General features: G+C 34.1%; 1 protein-coding gene across 1 annotated transcript in view; it reads left to right on the forward strand.

Annotated features, from left to right (window-relative positions):
• LYPLAL1 (lysophospholipase like 1) overlaps positions 1 to 21,206 on the forward strand; it is a 57,862-nt gene extending 36,656 nt beyond the window's left edge. The window contains exons 3-5 of the mRNA XM_074309190.1: positions 3,677 to 3,846; positions 18,320 to 18,435; positions 19,318 to 21,206. Of these exons, the coding sequence (XP_074165291.1) occupies positions 3,677 to 3,846; positions 18,320 to 18,435; positions 19,318 to 19,557 (526 nt within the window). The 3' untranslated portion in view covers positions 19,558 to 21,206. The remainder of the gene's footprint in view (positions 1 to 3,676; positions 3,847 to 18,319; positions 18,436 to 19,317) is intronic.
• Positions 21,207 to 21,479: the final 273 nt, after the last annotated feature.

Raw genomic sequence — 21,479 nt, forward strand, 5'->3', positions numbered from 1 at the left:
TAGAATTAGATTATATAAACAAAAGTAATTTGAAATAAAATTGGAAAGTAGTTTGGAATCAAATTTTAGAAGGCTTTTGAGTTCCAGTTCTTTATTGTTGACTGGACAGTAGAGACACTCAATGTTTAAGGAGTGATATGATTAGGGAAAACTTAGAAATAAGTGTGGTAGCTCCACTGAGAAGAGAAAGATTCAAATCAGGAATTCTTTATAAGAGACTTTCTGTAGTAATTGAGATCAGGCGTACATGTTGAAAGCTTTCAATTAGAGTAGTTGAAATGAAATTTGAAATATGCGATTTGCCTCCTAATTGGACAGTGAGAGTGAGGAAAGGAATAGAGTCAAAGATTACTTCAAAATTTTGTGCCTGAGTGACACAGAGAATGGTGCTATCATTTACTGAAACAAATTTGGGGGAAAGCAGGTTAGTTTTTGGATAAAAAGTATGTTTTGTCAGCTAGATGGCATAGTAGATAGAGCACTAGCCCTGAAGTCAGGAGGACCTGAGTTCAAAAATGACCTCAGACATGTTACACTTCCTAGCTGTGTGACCCTGGGCAAGTCACTTATAACCCCAATTGCCTCAGCAAAAAAAAAAAAAAAAAAAAAAGTTTTGTTTTACAAATATTAAACTTTGGTGCTAGATAGATATCCAGACCAAAATTCCAGTAAGATTGGAAATTGTTTGGAACTCAGCAGAAATAGTTGGGTTGTGGCCAGGATTTTAGGAGTTTTTTATTTTATTTCATTGGATGAGATTACTAAAGAAGAAGCTTTGGAAGGAAAGAATGCTGAAGAAAGAGCTTTAGGGAATACCTTAATTAAGGTGGCTCAATGAAAAGGTTCCAAAGAAGAAACAGTAAAAGAATCAGGAGAACCAAACAACTCCAGTGTCACAGAAACCATTAGAAGTTCTTCAATAAAGGGAGTAATCCCCATTATCAGATTCTGCAGGAAGATCAAGAAGGATAGAGATTTTTTTTTTTTTTAATGGTGTTGAGTTTAACCTATAAATCATTGGAAGCCATTGAGGGAATAATTTCAATGAAATTAAGGAAATCAGAAGCTAAATTTTAAGGAATTCAGGAGTGAGTAGTCCAGAAATGAAGATAGTGTAGACAAGAGATTTTGATAACCAACATTCAACAGACAACACTACAAAAAACAAGCCAGTATGTCTCCTGCAGTAAAATAGGTCAGCCTGTGTTGCCATTTCAGTTTGACATCTCTGGTCTAGACCATGCCTCACTTTCATTCATTCATTCATTCATTCATTCATTCATTCATTCATTCATCTATTTATTTATTTATTTATTCATTTGGTTCTTTATTTGTTTGTTCATTCATTTATATATTTATTTACTAATTAATTAATTAGTTAATTAATTAGCTTATTTTTGCTGGGGCAATTGGGGTTAAGTAACTTGCCTAGGGTCACACAGCTAGGAACTGTTAAGTATTTGACTTTAGATTCGAAATCAGGTCCTCCTGAGTTTAGGGCTAGTGCTCTATCTACTGTGCCACCTAGCTGCTCCTCTAGACCTTTTTTTTTCTTTTCTTTATTTGTTTGTTTGTTTTATTCAAGCTTTTTAATTACAAAGCATATGATAGGTAATTTTTCCAACATTGACCCTTGCATAACCTTTTTGTTGCAAATTTTCCCCTACTTCCCCCCCCCCATACCCTCCCCTAGCTGGCAGGCAGTCCAATACATGTTAAATATGTTGAAATACATGTTAGATCCAATATATGTATACATATTTATACAGTTATCTTGTTGCACAAGAGAAATCGGATCAAGAAGGAAGAAAAAGAAAAACTGAGAAAGAAAACATAATGCAAGCAAATAACAGAGAGAGTGAGAATGCTATGTTGTGTTCCTCACTCTGTTCCCATAGTTCTCTCTGTGGGTGTAAATGGTTCTCTTCTTCACTGCACAAGTGGAACTAGTTTGAAACCTCAATATTGAAGAGAGCCACTTCCATCATCATCATAATCTTGTTATTGCCGTGTATATAATGATCTCCTGGTTCTGCTTATTTCACTTAGCATCAGTTCATATAAATCTCCAAACCTCTCTAAAATCATCCTCCTGGTTGTTGCCATATTCCATTTGTAATTCCATATTCCATTTGTAATTCCATATTCCATAGCATTCATATGCCAGAATTTATTCAGCTATTCTCCAATTGATGGGCATCCACTCAGTTTCCAGTTTCTAGCACTACAAAGAGGACTGCCACAAACATTCTTGCACATACAGGTTCCTTTCCCTCCTTAGGATCTTTTTGGGATATAATCCTAGTAGTAACACTGGTGGGTCAAAGGGTATGCACAATTTGATAATTTTTTGAGCATAGATCCAAATTACTCTCCAGAATGGTTGGATCTGTTCCACCAACATTGTATCAGTGTCCCAGTTTTCCCACATCCTCTCCAACATTCGTCATTATCTTTTCCTGTCATTTTAGCCAATCTGACGAGTGTGAAATGGTATCTCAGAGTTATCTTAATTTACATTTCTCTGCTCAATAATGATTTGGAGCACCTTTTCATATAACTAGAAATAGTTTCAATTTTTTTGAAAATTGTTCATATCCTTTGACCATTTATCAATTGGAGAATGGCTTGAACTATTATAAATTTGAGTCAATTCTCTATATATTTTAGAAATGAGCCCTTTATCAAATCCTTTGGATATAATATTTTCTCAATTTATTGTTTCCCTTCTAATCTTGTCTGCATTAGTTTTGTTTGCACAAAAACTTTTTGACTTAATATAATCAAAATTATCTATTATTGATCAATAATGATCTCTAGTTCTTCTTTGGTCACAAATTCCTTCTTCCTCCACAGAAGTAAATTATCCTATATTCTTCTAATTTGTTTATGGTATTATTCTTTTTTTTTTTCTTTTTTCTCTGAGGCTGGGGTTAAGTGACTTGCCCTGGGTCACACAGTATGGTATCATTCTTTATGTCTAAATCATGTATCCATTTTGGATCTTCTCTTGGTATAAGGCAGTAGTCCTCAAACTTTTTAAATAGGGGGCCAGTTCACTGTCCCTCAGATTGTGGGAGGGCTGGACTATAGTAAAAACAAAAACTCACACTCTGTCTCCGCCCCTCAGCCCATTTGCCATAACCTGGTGGGCCACATAAACGTCCTCAGCGGGCCGCATCTGGCCCGTGGGCCATAGTTTGAAAACCCCTGGTATAAGATGTTAGACATAAGTTTTATATGCTTACTACCTGCTTGTCCTTTGAAAAATAACTTAAGTCTCTCTGTCTAAACTATGAAATGAGGGGATTGAACTAAATAAACTCAAAAATCCCTTCCAGCTCTCAATCCTATTCATCTGTTAAAGATGATTTATGGAGGGGTATAGGTAGAACTGGATGGCCTCTGATTTCCATTCCAACTCTGGGATTCTTTCATCTTTTGATTACAAAGAAGTAGGGATAAATATGAGTGAGAGTGAAGAAGGGGATAATGAAAATGGGATTCATACACATGTAGATGGACATTGTATAGACCTATTTTGTTTCAGAAAACTGAAGAATTTGTTTCCCATTTTGGAAACTCAAAAGGTATTTGAGGTTGTTGCAGTTTTCTCAAAATTTATATAAAACTTTTATAGCCTTAATTAAATATCTCTTTCCAATTATTTTTATAGGCCATATACACCAATGCATGGAGGACTCTCCAATGTGTGGTTTGATAGATATAAAATATCAAATGATTGCCCAGAACACCTTGAATCTATTGACTCAATGTGCCAAGTTCTTGCAAATTTGATTGATGAAGAAGTAAAGAATGGTATAAAGAAGAATAGAATAATAGTTGGTAAGACATTCTAGTGTTGGTAATATATTAAAGATATGTTCATATGTATCTACATACATGCATTAGACTATATTTGAAGTATTGTATTTAAGCAATTTATGTATTTTAACAATATGAATAATGCATAAATAATGTTCAACTATATATTGTTTCAGTTTAATTTTATATTTCAATATGACAATTGAATTTTATTTTTACGTCATTTTGGTATATATACTTTGAGATAATAAAATATGTGTTATTTTAAGAATACAAACTTTTTTTCTCAACAAATCATCTTTAGCTAATAGATTATAAATTTCAAATTTCTGGAAGAAATTTACAAACTTTCTCTGAGCAGTTATTTAAGCAAGTAATATTGGTTGACAGTTGCAGTCATAAAAAGGAAATAAAGTACAAAGAGAACACATCTGAAATTTTTTTAAACTAGTAGCATAAAGATATGGAATTTTGTTACTTTTGAACATGACTAAAATTTTTTATTCTTAAGTTGGTTTTGAAATAATTTGATATATCACATTTCCATATTTTCATATTTGTATTTTTCCCTTTTCAAATTTACCTTTGGTAAAAGGTAAGCTAGTTTCTAAAGAAATCTGCAGTGGAATCTAATCATAAGGAAAAGGAATGATCTCACACTTGTTTTAAGTAAGGCTTTAAAAACACAAAACATTTTTGAGACAAAGGTTTAGGAAATTTAAACAAATTATGTTCAATGAGATATGAAATCATGATACCTGCTAAGCTGTTTAAGGAAATTTATTTAGAGGTTTTCTTCAGTCAGAGTAACATTTAAGTAATTGAAAAGTAGAGGAGTAAAGAATGATTAAAATTATGCACAAAACAATATTCTATCTTCTGTTATATATTTCTCGAAAAATTCTCCAAGTTATTAACTTATTAGTAATAGTGTTCAGTATAGTTAATAATTTAGTTAAGATACATTGCTTTTAGCATTTTTAGCATGTTAATATGTGCTGGAAATTATCGTGGCTTTCCTGTGAGGAAAGAATAAGCATTGGTGATATCCTCTCCGCTCTCTCATACTCAGTTACATTTACACATTTTATTAAATTTATTCTTTGTGCCATCCATTCAGTTTCCTAGAATGGGATATATCTTCATGGAAAACTGTAATTCGGGGACATCACTCTGGCTCATGTTGATTGACCAACAGTAGGTCCCAGGTCAGGCCTATATTGACAATAATATTATATAATATAATATATAATTATATAATATAATGACAATAGTTATTGTTTGGGTCCAGTTTAACTCAGTGAGTGTAATTACCTTTTTTTTGTTTGTTTTTGTTTTTTTTTCTGTTTTGACTAGAAACTTTGAGGGTCTCTAGAATGTGTACATATTTTGACTAGATAAGTGGCCCTTCTTTGCCTCATTTCTTACCTGACCTTAATCATTGACTGGGTGTCGTCAAAAGTCTTTAGCTTAAACAAGTTCCTAGCTTAAAAAGGCCAGGATCTTCCCCTGGTGGCATTTAAGACCATATTTAGTCATTCTTTTATATCTGGCCATTGGACTTAGATAGCTCTGAAGGAGAAAGTGAGTTTGGAGACTTTGCAGAACCTTGTCTTATTTAAATCCAATTCACTCCCATGTCATGGTCCTTTTTGAGAAGAGAGGACAAACAACAGCAATAACAATTCAGGTAAGATTGATAATGTGCCTAAGAGAAGTCTGGGGGTATTTAGAACATAGAATGATAGATTCCAACCAAGGGCATACATAAAGATTAGCCATCCCAAAGATGGTATTTGGATTGAAAGAAGATTTTAACTGTCTGATATGAGGGCAAAAAAAGGGAAATTTATTCAGAGGAACAGCAAGAGCAAAACAAGAGGGAGTCTTAGAAGACAGTGAATACTCTAGCACTATTAAGGAGAGTAATAAGAATATTAATTTGAAAGGGTTAGTTGTAGTCAGATGGTATTAATTGTTCGGTTTAAAAGAAAATTGCTTTTTCTATAGGTTATAGGAACCAATGTGGAGACAGAACTGATAGACGTTAATTACTCTTAGAATGTGAGAAAATACATAAGGATGAAAAGTTAAGTCTTGGTTGACTTAATATTTCAAGAGGTTAGCTCCTTTCCTAATACAGATACAGTTGCTATAGTTAAAAATTTATAAAAATTCAATATCCCATAACCATTGATAATGAAACTTTTACTCTTTGTAAAACAGGTACACAGTTTGTTATAACTTTTATACTTAAAGCTTTTCCAGTTCAATTGGACTGCCAGAAGTTGTATTCTCCTGGATTATCCTGTGAGCATCCAAGGTCACTTCCATGCCTCAATAAAGCACTAGGCTTCAAGAATCGATAGCCTGGTCACACAAACATTTATTAAGCACTTTACTTCCACCTTGACCCATAGTAATTTTAGTCTTCATTGTAGGGTGCTATCATTACAAGGCCAGGATGACAGTAAATTGCTTGATAAAAATGACTTTCTTTCTTTGTTGTGCCCTATAGCTCCACTACTGCAAAAATGACTTAAATTACTCAAACTATAAATCTTTTGCTTTTGCCATTGAATCTCAAAAGACTTCAGTTTATATCAGATTTTTAGAACATCCTATCCACTTCACTTAAGGTGAAAATTCTGTTGTTCTCTTCATGCCATTACCAATATATTGATAAATTATGTTAGTAATACTCCTAGTATATTCCGTGATTCTATGCCACATGATACCTGGATAGTTGAACTACAATGCTTCACACTCATACTTCTATCAAGAACTTCCACTAAGAACATACTTGTAATGTTCTGGTTAGTTTTCTGGAGGTCTCTGGACCAGCCTTTGTTTCAGCAGAATAATCACCGTGAGAATAGCCAGAGATAAAGTCCAAAAATCTTTATTGTCTCCCTCACAGTTTTGTTTCCTTGCCTGAGGCCTGGATCTGGAGATCCTCTGGAATGTTGTCTTGGTTTCTGTGGGGGAGGCAAGAGGGCCACCACAATGGTCTCTGTCTTGAAGTCTCTCTGAGTCTGGGAGCTTGTGTTCCAGCCTCCAGTCCTCTGTCTTCCCTGAGTCTGTTCCAGTCCCCCTCTAGGTCTGACTCTGGCTTCTTAAATACTTTAATTAAATCCATTCCTCATACTGAGTAAAAGCCAATCATTATATCACTAGGGAACCACTATTTGTTGTAAGATTAATTCAATCATACTGAACTAGAGAACTATTGATCACCATGCTAAACTAGATAACCATTGTCTTATCAATTCCACCTTTCTCCAGAGTTCTGGCCCATTACCTAAAGTATATTATTTGTCTCCTCCAAACAACATGTAAACCTTGAAGGAATATTTTGCTTTTTTAAATTTTATATGAATTTGCTAGGCTTTGTAAAATTCTTCTGTTCATTCAATTTGCATTTCAAAGGACCTGCTCCTATTTGGTTTCCTTCTTCTCTGATTTCTATGGGATATATAGAGATCTAGTATTGGGTCAAAGGATATGCACAATTTAATTTCAAATTGCTCTCCAGAATGGTTAGACCAGTCAACAACTCCACCAACAGTGATTCAGTGTCTCAATTTCCAAAAATCCCTTTCAACATTTGTCATTTTCCTTTTTCTATCATATTAGTCAATCTGGTAGAACCTCTATATATTAACCACAAAGTGCAGCAGGAAGGAGAAGAGAAAAATACCCTATTTCAGGGGATTTTTTTCTTAGTTCAATGATGGCTTGTTCAATTTCATTTTCTAAGATTAGGTTAAGTATTTTCTTTGTTATTTAAGTATAATAAGTAATGTAATAAATAAATATAACTTAATAATAAAAAGTAATTTAAGTATAATAAGTAATAAGCAATACTTATTTAAGTATTTCTATTTCTCTGTTAATTTGGACAATTTATATTTTTTGTAAATATTCATCCAGTTCACTTAGATTGTCAGCTTTATTGGAATACAATTGGTCAAAATAACTACTAATATTGCTTAATTTCATCTTCACTGGTAGTAAATTCAATATTTTCACAACATTTTTATTTTTGAGACTAGTAATCTGGTTTTCTTATTTCTCTTTAAAAATCAAATTTACACATGATTTATCGATTTTATTATCCCTTCCCCTAACATCAGTTCCTACCTTTATTTATTAGTTCAGTGGTTTTCTTACTTTAAATTTTTATTAATCTGAGCTTTGATTTTCAGGATATACAATTTGGATATGCAAATACCCAACCTTTAATTGGATATTTTAAATTTGGAATGCTCAGTTTGCTGGACAGACTATCCTTGATTTTAATCCTAACTCCTTTGTCTTCTAGAATATTATATCCTAAACTCTCTACTCCTAAAAATTGAAAACTGCTAAATTTTATGGGATCCTGACTATGATTCTGTGATATTTGAATGGTTTCTTTCTGGCTATTTGTAACACTTTCTTCTTAACTTTGGAACTCTGGAATTTGGCTAATATTTCTGAGAATTTTTACTCTGGGATCTTTTCAGGAAGCTGATCAGTAGATTCTTTCTATTTCTTTTTTATTCTATTGTTTTAGGATAATAAGACATTTTTCCTTTATAATTTCTTGATATATGATGCGTAGGTTCTTTTTTTGATGTATTTCAGATGATCTAATAATTCTTAAGTTATTTCTGCTAGAATTGTGCAGTTCAGTTTTTTTCTTTCTTTCCTTTTTTTACAGTATTTTGCTTTTTAAATTATATGTAAAAACAATTTTTAGCATTTAAAAAAAAAAAAGATTTTCCAGTTCCCTCTATCTCCCATTCCCTTTTCTGATTTGGCAAACAATCTGATATAAGTTATATATGTGCAATCATACAAAACATTTTCACAACCATCATATTGTAAAAGAAAATGAAAAATCAAATGAAACCAAACAAAAACCATTGCGAGGGTGGGGGGGAGGATAGGGGAAGAGAAAATGACAAATGATATGATTCAGTCTATATTCACTCTTTTTTTTCTGGAGGTAGACAGTATTTTTCATCACAAGTCTTTTGGAATTATCTTGGGCCACTGTATTGCTGAAAATAAGTAACTTATTCACAATTGATCTAAATGTTGCTGTTCTTATGTACAATGTTCTCATGGTTCTGCTTCTTTCTGCATCAGTTGACCTAAATCTTTCCAAATTTTTCTGCCATTTAGTGTAGCATAACATTATTCCATTATAATCATATTCCACAACTTATTTAGTCATTCTCCAATCGATAGACATATCAATTTCCAATTTTATTTTGCTACCAACAAAAAACTTCTCTTAAGTATTTTTGCATGTAAGTCATTTTCCTTTTTTATCTCTTTGGGAGACAGACCTACTAATAGAATTTTTGAGATTTTGCTTTTAGTTGTTTTGATACTGTCGATTTTTTCCAAAATTGGAAATATCTTCCGTGTTACTCTAATAACTTTTAATGATCAGATTCCTTTTTTGTTGTTTCTTACTATTTTAACTTTTAATCTTATTTTAAAATTAGGCTATCATCCTAAGATGGAGGGGGGATTGCTCTAAGTTTCAGGGTTTTTTGTTGTTATTTTCAAGCGAATTCTAGTGAGTCTGCAATTTTTCAGTACTTCCAAAGAGCTTATGATCTAAGGAAAGAAGTGGTCACTGTTCTCCTTTGTGCTCCAGCTTTCCTTGGGAAAACATTTTATTTGCTTTATTATTACTTAACCTCCTCCCACCCATGGATCTCTCCCTTGTCTTTTTTTTTCCCTGAGTCAATTGGGGTTAAGTGACTTACCCAGGGTCACATAGCCAGGAAATGTTAAGTGTCTGAGGTCAGATTTTAATTCACGGCTAGTCCTCTACCCACTGTGCCACCTAGCTTGCCCCTCTCCCTTCTCTTTGACTCTCACCCTTTGATTCCTTGTCTGCCCATCCTTCTCCCCTTACTTAGATTTTTGAGGGTGCTATACCCTTCATTGTATATATGTAGGTTGCCTATTGAACCTATTCACAATAGGAGTAGGTTTTCAGAACTACAAGCTCTCCTAACCCCTCTAATGTCTCTATGTCTATTCTTCCTCTGCATCTTATTGGTATAACATAATTACTGTTTTTACTTAATTCTGCCCCAATCTTTCTTTTGAGCTATTCTATTGTTGATGTCAGTCTTAAACATATGGCATACATTTTCCATGTAATAAAAATAAAAAAGTAAACAATTTACCCATGTTCAATTCCTTCAGATTGATCTTTGACACTGGCTCTTATATGTTAAATTTTCTATTGGGTTCTGGTTTGGTTGATAGTAAGTCCTGAAAATCTGCAAGTTCATTGAATGCCCTTTTTTTTTTTTCATTCAATATTATGCATAATTTAGCTCGATATGATATTTTTGAACTCAGGTGTAACTCTCTTGATTGTCGTTGGTACATATGATTCCAGGACCTGAGGTCTTTTATTATAGCTGCTAAGTCCTGTACAATTCTAAATGTAGCTCTAGCATATTAAAAAATGAACATTAATCCAAAATTTTTAAACTAAATCTCATCAAACTGATTAACTAAGGTGGATTTATAATAGCAATGCAAGGATGGTTCAACATTAGGAAAATTACATTGGAGTTGTTTGCACTGGACACAGCCCTGTTGGTTTAAAGTGCCTGTATTCTCCCCAAGTGTAATCCATTTTTGCAATCTGATTGCCTTTTGGCTGACTTATCCGGTAATCCCTTTCTGCCATGTGATTGCTTTTCTGCTGATTGATCAAATCAGAATCCTGACCTTCTAAAGGCTCTTTGGGTGTTACATCAGCTGCCATCATGCCCCAAGTCTTTTTTGCCTGGGGCCCTGGACCTGGGCCCCTCATCTTGTTTCCCTGAATTATTCTACACTCTGATGCCCAATGGAGTCCTCTGTTGCATTTTGGACATGGGGTTTTAGGTCTTCTTTCACCCTGTCTTTTCACTCTATCTCCATATTTATTTACACTGAGCTCTTAGATGTCCAATTTTTCCACATTGAAAACATTGCCGAGTTTCTCTAGAAGTCCCTTGCCAGGAGGGACCCTGTCTTTCCACATTCATCATAGTCTGGGTATAAAAAACATTTGTTCCCACTGTAGCACAACGTCTTATGATCTCTTCTAAAGGAGCATCTTTGTCTAATCCCCATATAATTCTTTTGCAAATCTCATTGACATTTTCCTTAGCCAGATGTCTGGTCATTATTTCTGTAGCTGCATTTTCTCCAATAGTTCTTTTGATAGAAGTTTGCAAACATCCCACAAAATCTGCAAAAGGTTCATTGGGACCTTGTTCTATTTTAATGAAAGCCTCTCCGCAATCTTTCTGTCCAGAGAGGACACCCCAAGCTTTTATTGCAGCCTTAGCAATTTGCTCATATATTGTCATGGTATAATTAATCTGTTCTGAATTCTCTCCATATCGACCTTCACCAACTAATTGCTCAAAAGTGAATTGTGTGTTAACTCCTATTTCCAAATTGCATCTGACTTGGATTTTACATAATTCATGAAACTCCACAAGCCATAGCAAATTTTCTCCAGGTTGCAGGCATGTCCTTGCTATGGATTTCCATCATTCGAGTAAGCAACTCTTGTGGAGAGAGTGAGCTTCCTCACCAACTTCCACTCACAGGATAGGCAAGCCAAACAAAGTAAAAGGGGCAAGGCAAACTGAGGTAAAGATAGGAGAAAACACATGTCATGCAAGTCACACCACTTCCTTCACTACTTTGACCACCTGCCTTTTCAAACCCTGATGGAGAGCCTTAAAAAATATCTTACATTTATAACTAGATCTTAAGTGCTGAACTGTTTAATTAAGTGGAATTGAGAAGACAATGGTTATCTAGTTTAGCATGGTGATTAATGGCTCTCTAGTTCAGTATGATTGAATTAATCTTACAACAAATAGTGGTTCTCTAGTGATATAATGATTGGCTTTTACTCAGTATAATGAAAGGATTTAATTGTAATAGAGTATTTAAGAGGCCAGAGTCAGACCTAGAGGGGGACTGGAACAAACTCAGGGAAGACAGAGGCTGTGGATGCTGGAGCACAAGCTCCCAGACTCAGGGAGACTTCAAGACAGAGACCAATGTGGTGGTCCTCCTGCCTCCCCCACAGAAACCAAGACACATTCCAGAGGATCTCCAGAAAACTAGCCCGGGCCCCACGGAAGGAGACAAGACTGTGAAGGAGACAATAAAGATTTTTGGACTTTATCTCTGGCTATTCTCACGGTGATTATTCTGCTGAAACAAAGGGTGGTCCAGAGACCTCCAGAAAACTAACCAGAACATTACATTTTGATGCCCAACGTGGGGCAAGAATTATAAAAAGAACCAGAGCTGTTTATGAGAAGGATCCTTCCAGAGTTAAGGAAGAAGAGCCCTGCTAGGATTATATTTTCCTCTCCCTCACTAATGCTAATCTATCCTTATTCCTAGGCCTATCAGAGAAAATCTGGTAAATATCAATAATATCAATCTCACCTCTTTTTTGAGGTCTTCAGAATCCTCTGGCTACTATCTCATTTAAAGTAGTTGAAGCATAACAGAGCACCTGAGAGTTTAAATGAGCAGCAAACTTTATTCTCATAAATCACATCTACCCTATGACCTCCTGCACATACCTTAGTATCGACTTCCCAGTCCAGGCTTCAGGTGGAAAGAGGAAGGAGAAAAAGGAAAAGAGAGAGAGGTGCTCCTTGTCTTGAGCTTAAATAGAGTCAATGAGGTCACAGACACAAGCCAGGAGACTTCAGAGCAAGATGTAGGTTCCCGCCATGGGTGGAGGTCCCACCCAAGAAGGAAGTCCTTAAGTACTCAACTCTAAGCTCATCCAGGGATAAAGACCATTGGTTCACTTACATCTCAATTGAGCTTGCCTGACCTTGGACCCTTACAGAGCCCCAGTAAGACTTTTTTAGTTGAGGTAATTAAATGTGCTAACACATCAAAGAAGCCAGGAGACTAATGAGAGACTTAAATGCCTGTTCTGACTACAGCCCTCTTCTCCAATGGAAAGTTTGCCTCTATCAGCACCTGCTACAATCATCCAGAAGTGATAGTTCTGCTTTATTCCTCAATGTGCGGATCATGCTGTGAGGAGAAAATAACAGCAAGCAGAGAGAAAAGGAGAGAGGTCAGACAATACAATGGCCTCTCAGTCTCCTTGTATCGTCCTCTCACGAGAGGAGATCCATTCTGGGTTGGATCTCCAGCAGCCACTGTCAGGTGGCTCCCGTGTCTTCCAACAACTTTAGATGCTTGGAATTTGAGTCAGGAAAGGGGGACTCTTTGAACACAGGTTTGCTGAGATGCTGATGGGAATTAATTAGTTCAGCCATCACGAAGAACAATTTTAAATTATATAAGATTACTAAGTTGTTTATACCCTTTTGCCCTAATGGTTCTACTACTGAGATTATAACTTGAGTAAATTATCAATAGCAAGAAAAGAATCATGACTACAAACTATTTGTGATTAATTATAATTAATTTCATAATAAATAATTTATAATGTACTTTCTGTTCATTGAAATTTTGCAAAATTCTGTTCATTGAAAAATTGCAAAATTTAGGAGAATATGCTTTGCAAAGTATTTTGTTTTTTGGGGATACTTGTTGCATCAACAGAGAAAATATCAATAAATGTACTTTTAAAATAAGTCAAATAATAAAGTTTGAGAGGTACTTAATTCATTCTGATTTTTGCCACAGTGTATTGTTGGAAACTGTTGACAGAAAGCAGAATGATTAAAGATACATCATTTCCTCTACTCCCACTACCACCAGGACCACCTCACTGTCCTTCCCCCTCCCCCCCCACATACTTCATTTCCCCAGAATTAGTGTTTAAAACTTGTGCTACTTAAATTTGCAGTTACTGGATTTGACCACTAGGTGTCAACCATGCATGTTTGAGATAAGTTCTTAATTAATATTAAGAATATTTTTGTGGCCAGACTAGATAGTGTGTGGTACCTTGGAAAGATCACTAGCCTGTCAGTCAAATGCCACCTCTTGAACTATAGTTCTTGTGTTACCTTAGACCATTCATTTTACCTACTTGGTCCTCAGTTTCCTTGACCATAAAATTAGGAGGTTAAACTAGCTGATGATCTCTGAGACTCCTTCTGGTTTTATATCATGATGCTGTGAATCCATTAAGGAACTGAAGTATTAAAGAGTTAAGTTGATATTTTGATATTACATATCAAACATACTTTTTTTTCCTGAAGTGTGGTTTGTGTAAATATCTTTTTAAAAATGAAGAAACTGAAGAGAGTAGTACTGATAAATAAAATAAAATATCTATTTTAATAGAAATAACTTTTAAAAAATTAGTCAATATATTTTTATGGCAATTATCTTTTTTCAGCATAATGAAATGTAAGGGCAACAGAACTTTAGATTTGGAGTGAGATAACGTAGATTCAAATCCCAGCTCTTACATGAGGCAAACCATTTATTCCCTCTAGGACTCCCTTTTCCCATTTATAAAATGAGCTTTACTCTTCCTGGTAACACCATATCTAGAATGTTGTGCTGAATTTAATTGTGTAGACAGGTCTCATTCTGCTGCTTTGCTTTGCATTAGCCAGTTAAAAATCATTTATTAAATGCTTATTGTAATAACTATTATCTATCAAACATTGGGTTAGGCATTGGGAAAACAAAACAATACTATGCTCCTTCATAATGAATCTTCATTCTGTTGGACAGATAAGTCCAGTTACTATCATTTATAGAATAAAGATGAAAAAAAAACTACAAATAATTGTATACCAGATTAATAAAAAGTTGTTTGGGGGGGGGGGAAGAGGTATAAGGATTTGAGGAAATTGGTAAAAAGCTTCATGTAGAAGAAGATGCTTGAGCTCTGTCTTGAAGGGAAAAAGAAAATTATTTGATTGGCCTTCCAAGGGAAGGTGCTTTGCAAGCATAGAGGATGGCAGTAAGCATAGGCACCAAGACCCGTGGTGGCATGTGGTAAATAGAGGATTGCAGAGTAGAAGAGGAGGAATAATGTCCAATGAGTAAGAGTTAATAGTGTTCAGTGGAAAGATTGCTTGGGACTGGGTTGTGAAGGACTTTTGAAGGGCCAAACAAAAGAGTTAATAGTTTATCTTAAAGTCAAGAGAAAGCCACTAGAGTTACCTAAATAGGGGAGTAATTTGGTTAAGCTGTAAGGAAAATCTTTGAACACAGTGGGAAGAGACTACACCAGAGAAACTAATTTGGAGACTTGCAATAATTTAAGTAGGGGATAGTGATATCTTGAATAAAGATGGTAGCTATGTGAATAGCATAAAGGTTGAATTCAGTGAATATTTTGAGGTCAAAATGGCTAGCAGTTGATTGAATTATAGAGGGGAGAGTGAGAAGTCAATAATATTGAGTCAGAAATTTGAGTCATTGAAAAGAATGTTGTGGCTTTTTATTGAAATTGTTTAGAAGAAGAGTAAATTTTTTATAGGAAGACATGATTTCAGTTACCTCCAGGTTTTCCCATTCTGAAATGTAAAATAAGCAATTAGTGATGCAGACTGAACCTGGTCAAAAGGTATTAGTTTTGCAACTTATTCTATTCTGCGTATTGCCTTCCAAAATACTTATACCACAGTGCAGTCCCCTGAACAATGAATAAAAATGATTGTTTTCCCAATAGCCATGCAAACAATGAATTATATCCCTCCCCCCCCCTTTTTTTGCTATATTTTGCCAATCTAGTGGGTAAAGTTTTCCTAATTTGCATTTTATTTAGATTATTATGTAACACTCTCTCATTGAATACCATTAGAATAATAGGCACTTAAAACTTGCCCATTGTTATCTCTCCCAAATATTTTGGGGTATATTTGTTGAATCTCATTCAAAGTAAGGTCTAAATATTCAGGGAATTTCCTGCAAACAACAGGCAGGAAAAGGAAAACAGCAAGCATGTCCTTCCTATATGGGACAGGAAGTGAGATGGGCCTGAGTTAGAACAGCTTAGTCTAGCTAGGTTGGTGAGTTTCTTGAAAGGGACAGTGATCTTTCTTTAATATACTTATTTTCTAGTTATGTGATTTATTCTCTAATCTACTTAATCTCTTTGGTCTTTTCTTTATTTCCTTCACTGAGTAAAATTAATATTCATTATAGTTCATAAAGGATGAATTTAATGTTTTCATTCATTTTTAAATGAAAATCTAAATTTACATTGTGTATCTTTATTTTGATTATTTTATTAAGCATTTAAGCTACTATGAATATTCTTACACTTTTCTCATTTCTAGGAATTTAGTTGTTATTATTATAGATTCCTTTCTTCTACAGTATTCTCCTAGTTTTAAAAAAAAAAAATCCAAATGATTTGTGAAAGAAAAAGTTCATGTAAATTTTTTTAATAATAAAATCATAAATTCACCCAAATCTTCCAAGTTGCAGATATATTTACTGGCACGCTAAATTTTGCTTAGCCCAGTTTCATATAAAAAGAATATAGCTTATCTCATTGGATGATCAAGCATTAACATTAAGCACCTATCTTCTTCCTGTATTTTAGACACTGTGTTATACAGACTAGGGATAGAGAGGGGAAAAAACAAACAAACAAACAAAAACTACTCCAGTCTTCTACATTTTTACATTGCAATTTAGGAGATACACATGAGAAAATATGAAATAAAGAATAAATGGAAGGTAGTAACAAATCAGGAAATATCTTTTAGTGGAGGTTGAGTTCAGCGTTGAAGTATAGATAGGGTTTCCAAGAAGTGGAAGTGAAGAGAAAATTAGCACTCAATGCAGAGGCATATGGGTTGAAGATAGAATGTTATCTCCAGACCTGGTAGACCATTTTGGCGATATAGAAAGAAATAAGGAAATACTTAGGAAAAATTAGTTGGATCTAGCTTATGAAGTATTTTTTTTTTTAAATTCTGAACTGAAGAAATTTTTAAAAATAATACTTTGTCCCAAAGATTATGGGACATTGGTTCTTTCTAACTAGGAGAGTATCATGGTCAGACCTGAGCTTTAGAAATACCAAGTTAATCACTATGTAGAAGAAGAATTGGTGGGGGAAAAGGGAGAGGGGTGAAGAGAAGGAGAAAAAAGTAGCTGGAAGAACAACTATTAGACTATTAAAATAATCAATAATAGAGGCACTGAAGTCTTTACTTAGAGTCAAATAATCAAGAGAAAGGAATGGGTGCAAGGAATGGGGAAGTCAAGGAAGAAGAAGGAATAGTTGAGATTGACTCTTAATTTGTAAACCTGGATGAATGGAAAGATGATGGTACCATCAGTAAGAGAGGCGATTTTAGGAGAAAAGATAATGAGACCTGTTATATAAGTGAACATTAAAATCCTAAAAAAAAATTGGCACTAATGCTAAACTCATTTTGAATTTGTTTTGCCATCAGAAGGATTTCTTTTTTCCTTGACCTAGCTGCTTTTAGGCCAGTATTATAATTTCTCTATATGGTTAAATTCACTTAATCACGATTGTCTAACAAAGGTTATATTGTTATTATGTGATATTTCTCATTTGGCAAAATATTTCAGATGAATTCATAACAATCTAGAAGTTCTTTAATGCTTTGTTTGACAATACTTAGTGAATTGCTTGCTCTTTGAGGGCAGGGACTCTTTTATTTTTGTGTTTGTGTCCTTAGTGCTAATATCTGCCACATAGCAGGTGCTTAATAAGTGCTTATTGATTGAGTCGGCCATGTGAGTAGATATGAAGAATGGAAAACCTGGATTTGAATTCTTGACCTGATTTTAATTTATAAAGATAACATTTTCAGTTTGGACTTAATTCTCTTTTCTTTCTGATGATTTGATATCACTTATCATTTAAAGTATATTCCATTATAAATTCTGATTCTATTACAGTTTTCATGATATCAATAATATTGAACCTCATCATTTTTATTTTAGTGTTGAAAATTAAGTGAATAAATAGTTCTAACTTGGCTGAGAAACTAAATATACTTGATTTCAGTTTAATGTCTCATTTGAACACTGATGGAAAATTTTAGTAAAGGTTCAAAAATTAGCTGGGCTTTGAAATAAATAGCCCTTCTCTTCTTAGATTTTGTCCATAGAAAACAGAATGTTTTGGCAATTTTAGATAAAGCTTACCATCTAATCCAACAATATATTCTTTTCATATCCAATTTACCAAGTGCACTAAAAATAAAGTGGCATAGCGTTTTTTCTTAATGAGTTTTTTCTTATTTGTATAAAGGATCCAAACAATTAACAGACAAGTCATTATAGTAAATTAATTTTTCAGAGGATGAGGGTCAGTGGAACAGATTAACTTCTATTTGATAAGATTTTACTAAGACCTATATTGAGTTTTGAGATATTTTTCAGCTCTTAAGTTCTTTAAAGCCTTTAAACATATATAAGTAAAAGGACAGGTACTGTTATAATATTTTATATAAGTATGACTGTTGGTTTAATTACTACTTAGGCTAATATGGTTTGTTTCTTCTAGGAGGATTTTCAATGGGAGGCTGCATGGCACTACATTTAGCATTTAGGAAGCATCATGATCTGGCTGGAGTATTTGCTCTTTCTAGTTTTCTCAATAAAACTTCTGCTGTTTATCAAGTAAGTTATAAACTTAAAAAATACTGTATACAGCATATATAAATTGTTACTCAAAAGGAAAATGATCATTTAACAACAACAATAATAACTGAGCCACCCAGCATTTCCTGAGGATTAATGACACAGTGTAAGGTGATTGATTGTGGTCAGTTGATGATAAAAATAATAAAAACATTATGTAAAGCATTTAAGGGAAAAGATTTTCAAACCTACATAGGCTCTCTGTGACAAAGTATATGTAGAACCTATTGTACATAACAGTGTTGTGTCAAATTTTGTACATTGTCATGAAAAAGCTAGTGACTAGTCACTTCTAATAGATTTTATACAGTAGTATCTTTTTTTTTTTTTTTTCTTTCAAAGTAGAATGTTTTTAATAGAGTAATTCATTAGGAGAGACTTCCTTATCAAGAGTATAGGAGACATAGGGATTCATTCTAGCATATAAATTCTCTTTATCTTTTATCCTGTATCTTATATCTTGGTCAGGCAACCCTTTTTCCTTTCTCTTCAGGAAAAGATCATGGCTCTTCCTGCTTTAAACCTCTGAAGGAGGCACTACATCTTGTCTTCCCAATTCCATTTGAGCCCATAAGTCATTGCCCCAACTTCTAGGTGATTGGCCTTGTGATCCTTAGGAGCTCTGCTAATTCCTCAGCTCAGCCCTGGATCTGGTCCTTGTCACAACTCTAATGAGAAACCTGAATCTTAAGCAGTTTCACTGTGTCTGTTTTTCCTTAGCTATTTTCCCACTGATGTAGCTTTATGCCAACCCCTCCATTTCTAAGCCATTTTTGTCCTGTTCACATAATAGCTAATTAAATTATTGTGGTTTTTTGTTTGTTTGTTTGTTTGTTTTGTTTTGTTTTCCTTTCTCACTAGGCTCTCCAGAAGAATGAAGATGTACTTCCTGAATTATTTCAGTGTCATGGCACTACTGATGAATTAGTTCTTCATTCATGGGGTGAAGAGACAAATTCAATTTTGAAATCACTGGGAGTAAGCACAACATTTCACAGCTTTCCAAATCTTTATCATGAGTTAAACAGAACTGAGCTAGAGAAATTAAAATCTTGGATTCTTGAGAAACTACCAAAAGAAATAGAAACACCAAGTGAATAAATCAAGTGTTTGTGTTTCTAACTCATATGTGTTTGTAATGTCCTTATTATGAGAAGTGAAATTTGTTGTCAAAATATTATATAATTAATAATGATTCCAATTAAATGAAACTGATATCATGTAATGACTTGTATATAATCATTCTTTGTTTTGGCTTTTGTACTTTTTGTACTTTTCCCTCTATTATCAGTAGTTACTTAGTGCTTCAAAGTAGTTGATATATAGACTATAGAATTACACAATTTCACAAAATTGTCTTAAATGATCTCTATAATATCCCTATGTGCAGTTTGTATGTAACAGTGTTAAATGGTGTAAAGGCCTAGAACTGAGCAATGCACTTGGATAATGAAGCACATGAGACTAATTGCCAATTGGACAGTTCCCTATTAATTTGTTTGAAGGTTGACCCTCCCCAACTGTTCTGTGCTGACTTGATTGGTGGGACAAAGAGGGGGAAGTGACGTGTGTGGGAGGAGTAGGAGGAGGAAGAGGAATTGAAACGTAGACTGAGTCAGTCTTTCTGGGCGTTTGAGGGAGCAAGGTGTGTGTGAGGTTGCTAGGCCTAAGCCCCTGACCTTGACCGTAAAAGATCAAGAATAAAGACGTTTAGTGATCCTGACTCCAGCTGATTTCTGGGAAGACAGAGTTCCAGCATTTTGGCGCCCAACGTGGGGCTCGAACCCACGACCCTGAGATTAAGAGTCTCATGCTCTACCGAATGAGCTAGCTGGGCGAATGAAACTGATATCATGTAATGACTTGTATATAATCATTCTTTGTTTTGGCTTTTGTACTTTTCGTACTTTTCCCTCTATTATCAGTAGTTACTTAGTGCTTCAAAGTAGTTGATATATAGATTATAGAATTACACAATTTCACAAAATTATTTTAAATGATCTCTATAATATCCCTATGTGCAGTTTGTATGTAACAGTGTTAAATAGGACAGGATAGTCTGAAGTTGATCATTTCTATTTATAGATTACCCTTTAAGCTTTATTTAACTCATTCTTATATTTAATTTCATAAATTTTATGGCAATCTAGAGATATATTTGGATTTTTCCTTATTAATTGCTATAACTTTTAAATTTCTCAATCAACTAAACTCAAATTCCTCATTCTCTTAATCTCTTAAACAGATATTAAAGTTGTCAAATATATTATTTACTAATACTAGAAAGTACACCAAAGATATTATTGACAGTGTGTTAGCTGTAAGAATGATCTCAGAATTATCTCTAAGCACTATTGGTGGAATTATAATCTTCTTTAATCATTCTAGAAAGCAATTTATAATTAATAATGCCTAAAAAGTTATTAAACTGTGCATACCCTTTGACCCAGCAATATAGCTTTTAACTTTATGTCCCAAGAGATCAATGAACAAGAAAGGTATACATCTGCATAAAATTTTTAGCAGTTGTTTTTGTGGTAGCAATGAATTGGAAACTGAGGAGATGCTCATTTATTGGAAAATGGCTAAATAAGTTATGGTATATGATCATGATGGAAAACTTTGTTGTTTTAAGAAATGATGGAGGATTAGTTTCAGAAAAATCTGGGAACACTATGAACTGATGAAAAGTGAAATGATCGGATTTGGGAGAATGTATAACAACAATATAAACACAATCATCTCTGAAAGTCTTTGGAAGTTTGAAATTGTGGTTGATCATTGCTATGAAAGAACTTATGATGAAATATGCTCTCTACCTCTAAATAGAGAGGTGATGGATTCAGAGTATCTGTCCCTCTCTCTTTCTTTCTGTCTCTTCTTTTTTTTCCTTTCTTTCTCTTTCTAGACAAGGCCACTTCAGGAATTTGTTTCCAAAACTATGCATATTTGTAATGGGCTTTGTTTTTCTTGCCTTCAAAATAGGTAAGAAGTGGGAGGGAGAATTTGGGAATGAGAATTAA

The sequence above is a fragment of the Sminthopsis crassicaudata genome, chromosome 4 (assembly GCF_048593235.1).
Source record: "Sminthopsis crassicaudata isolate SCR6 chromosome 4, ASM4859323v1, whole genome shotgun sequence".
Classification (NCBI taxonomy): domain Eukaryota; kingdom Metazoa; phylum Chordata; class Mammalia; order Dasyuromorphia; family Dasyuridae; genus Sminthopsis; species Sminthopsis crassicaudata.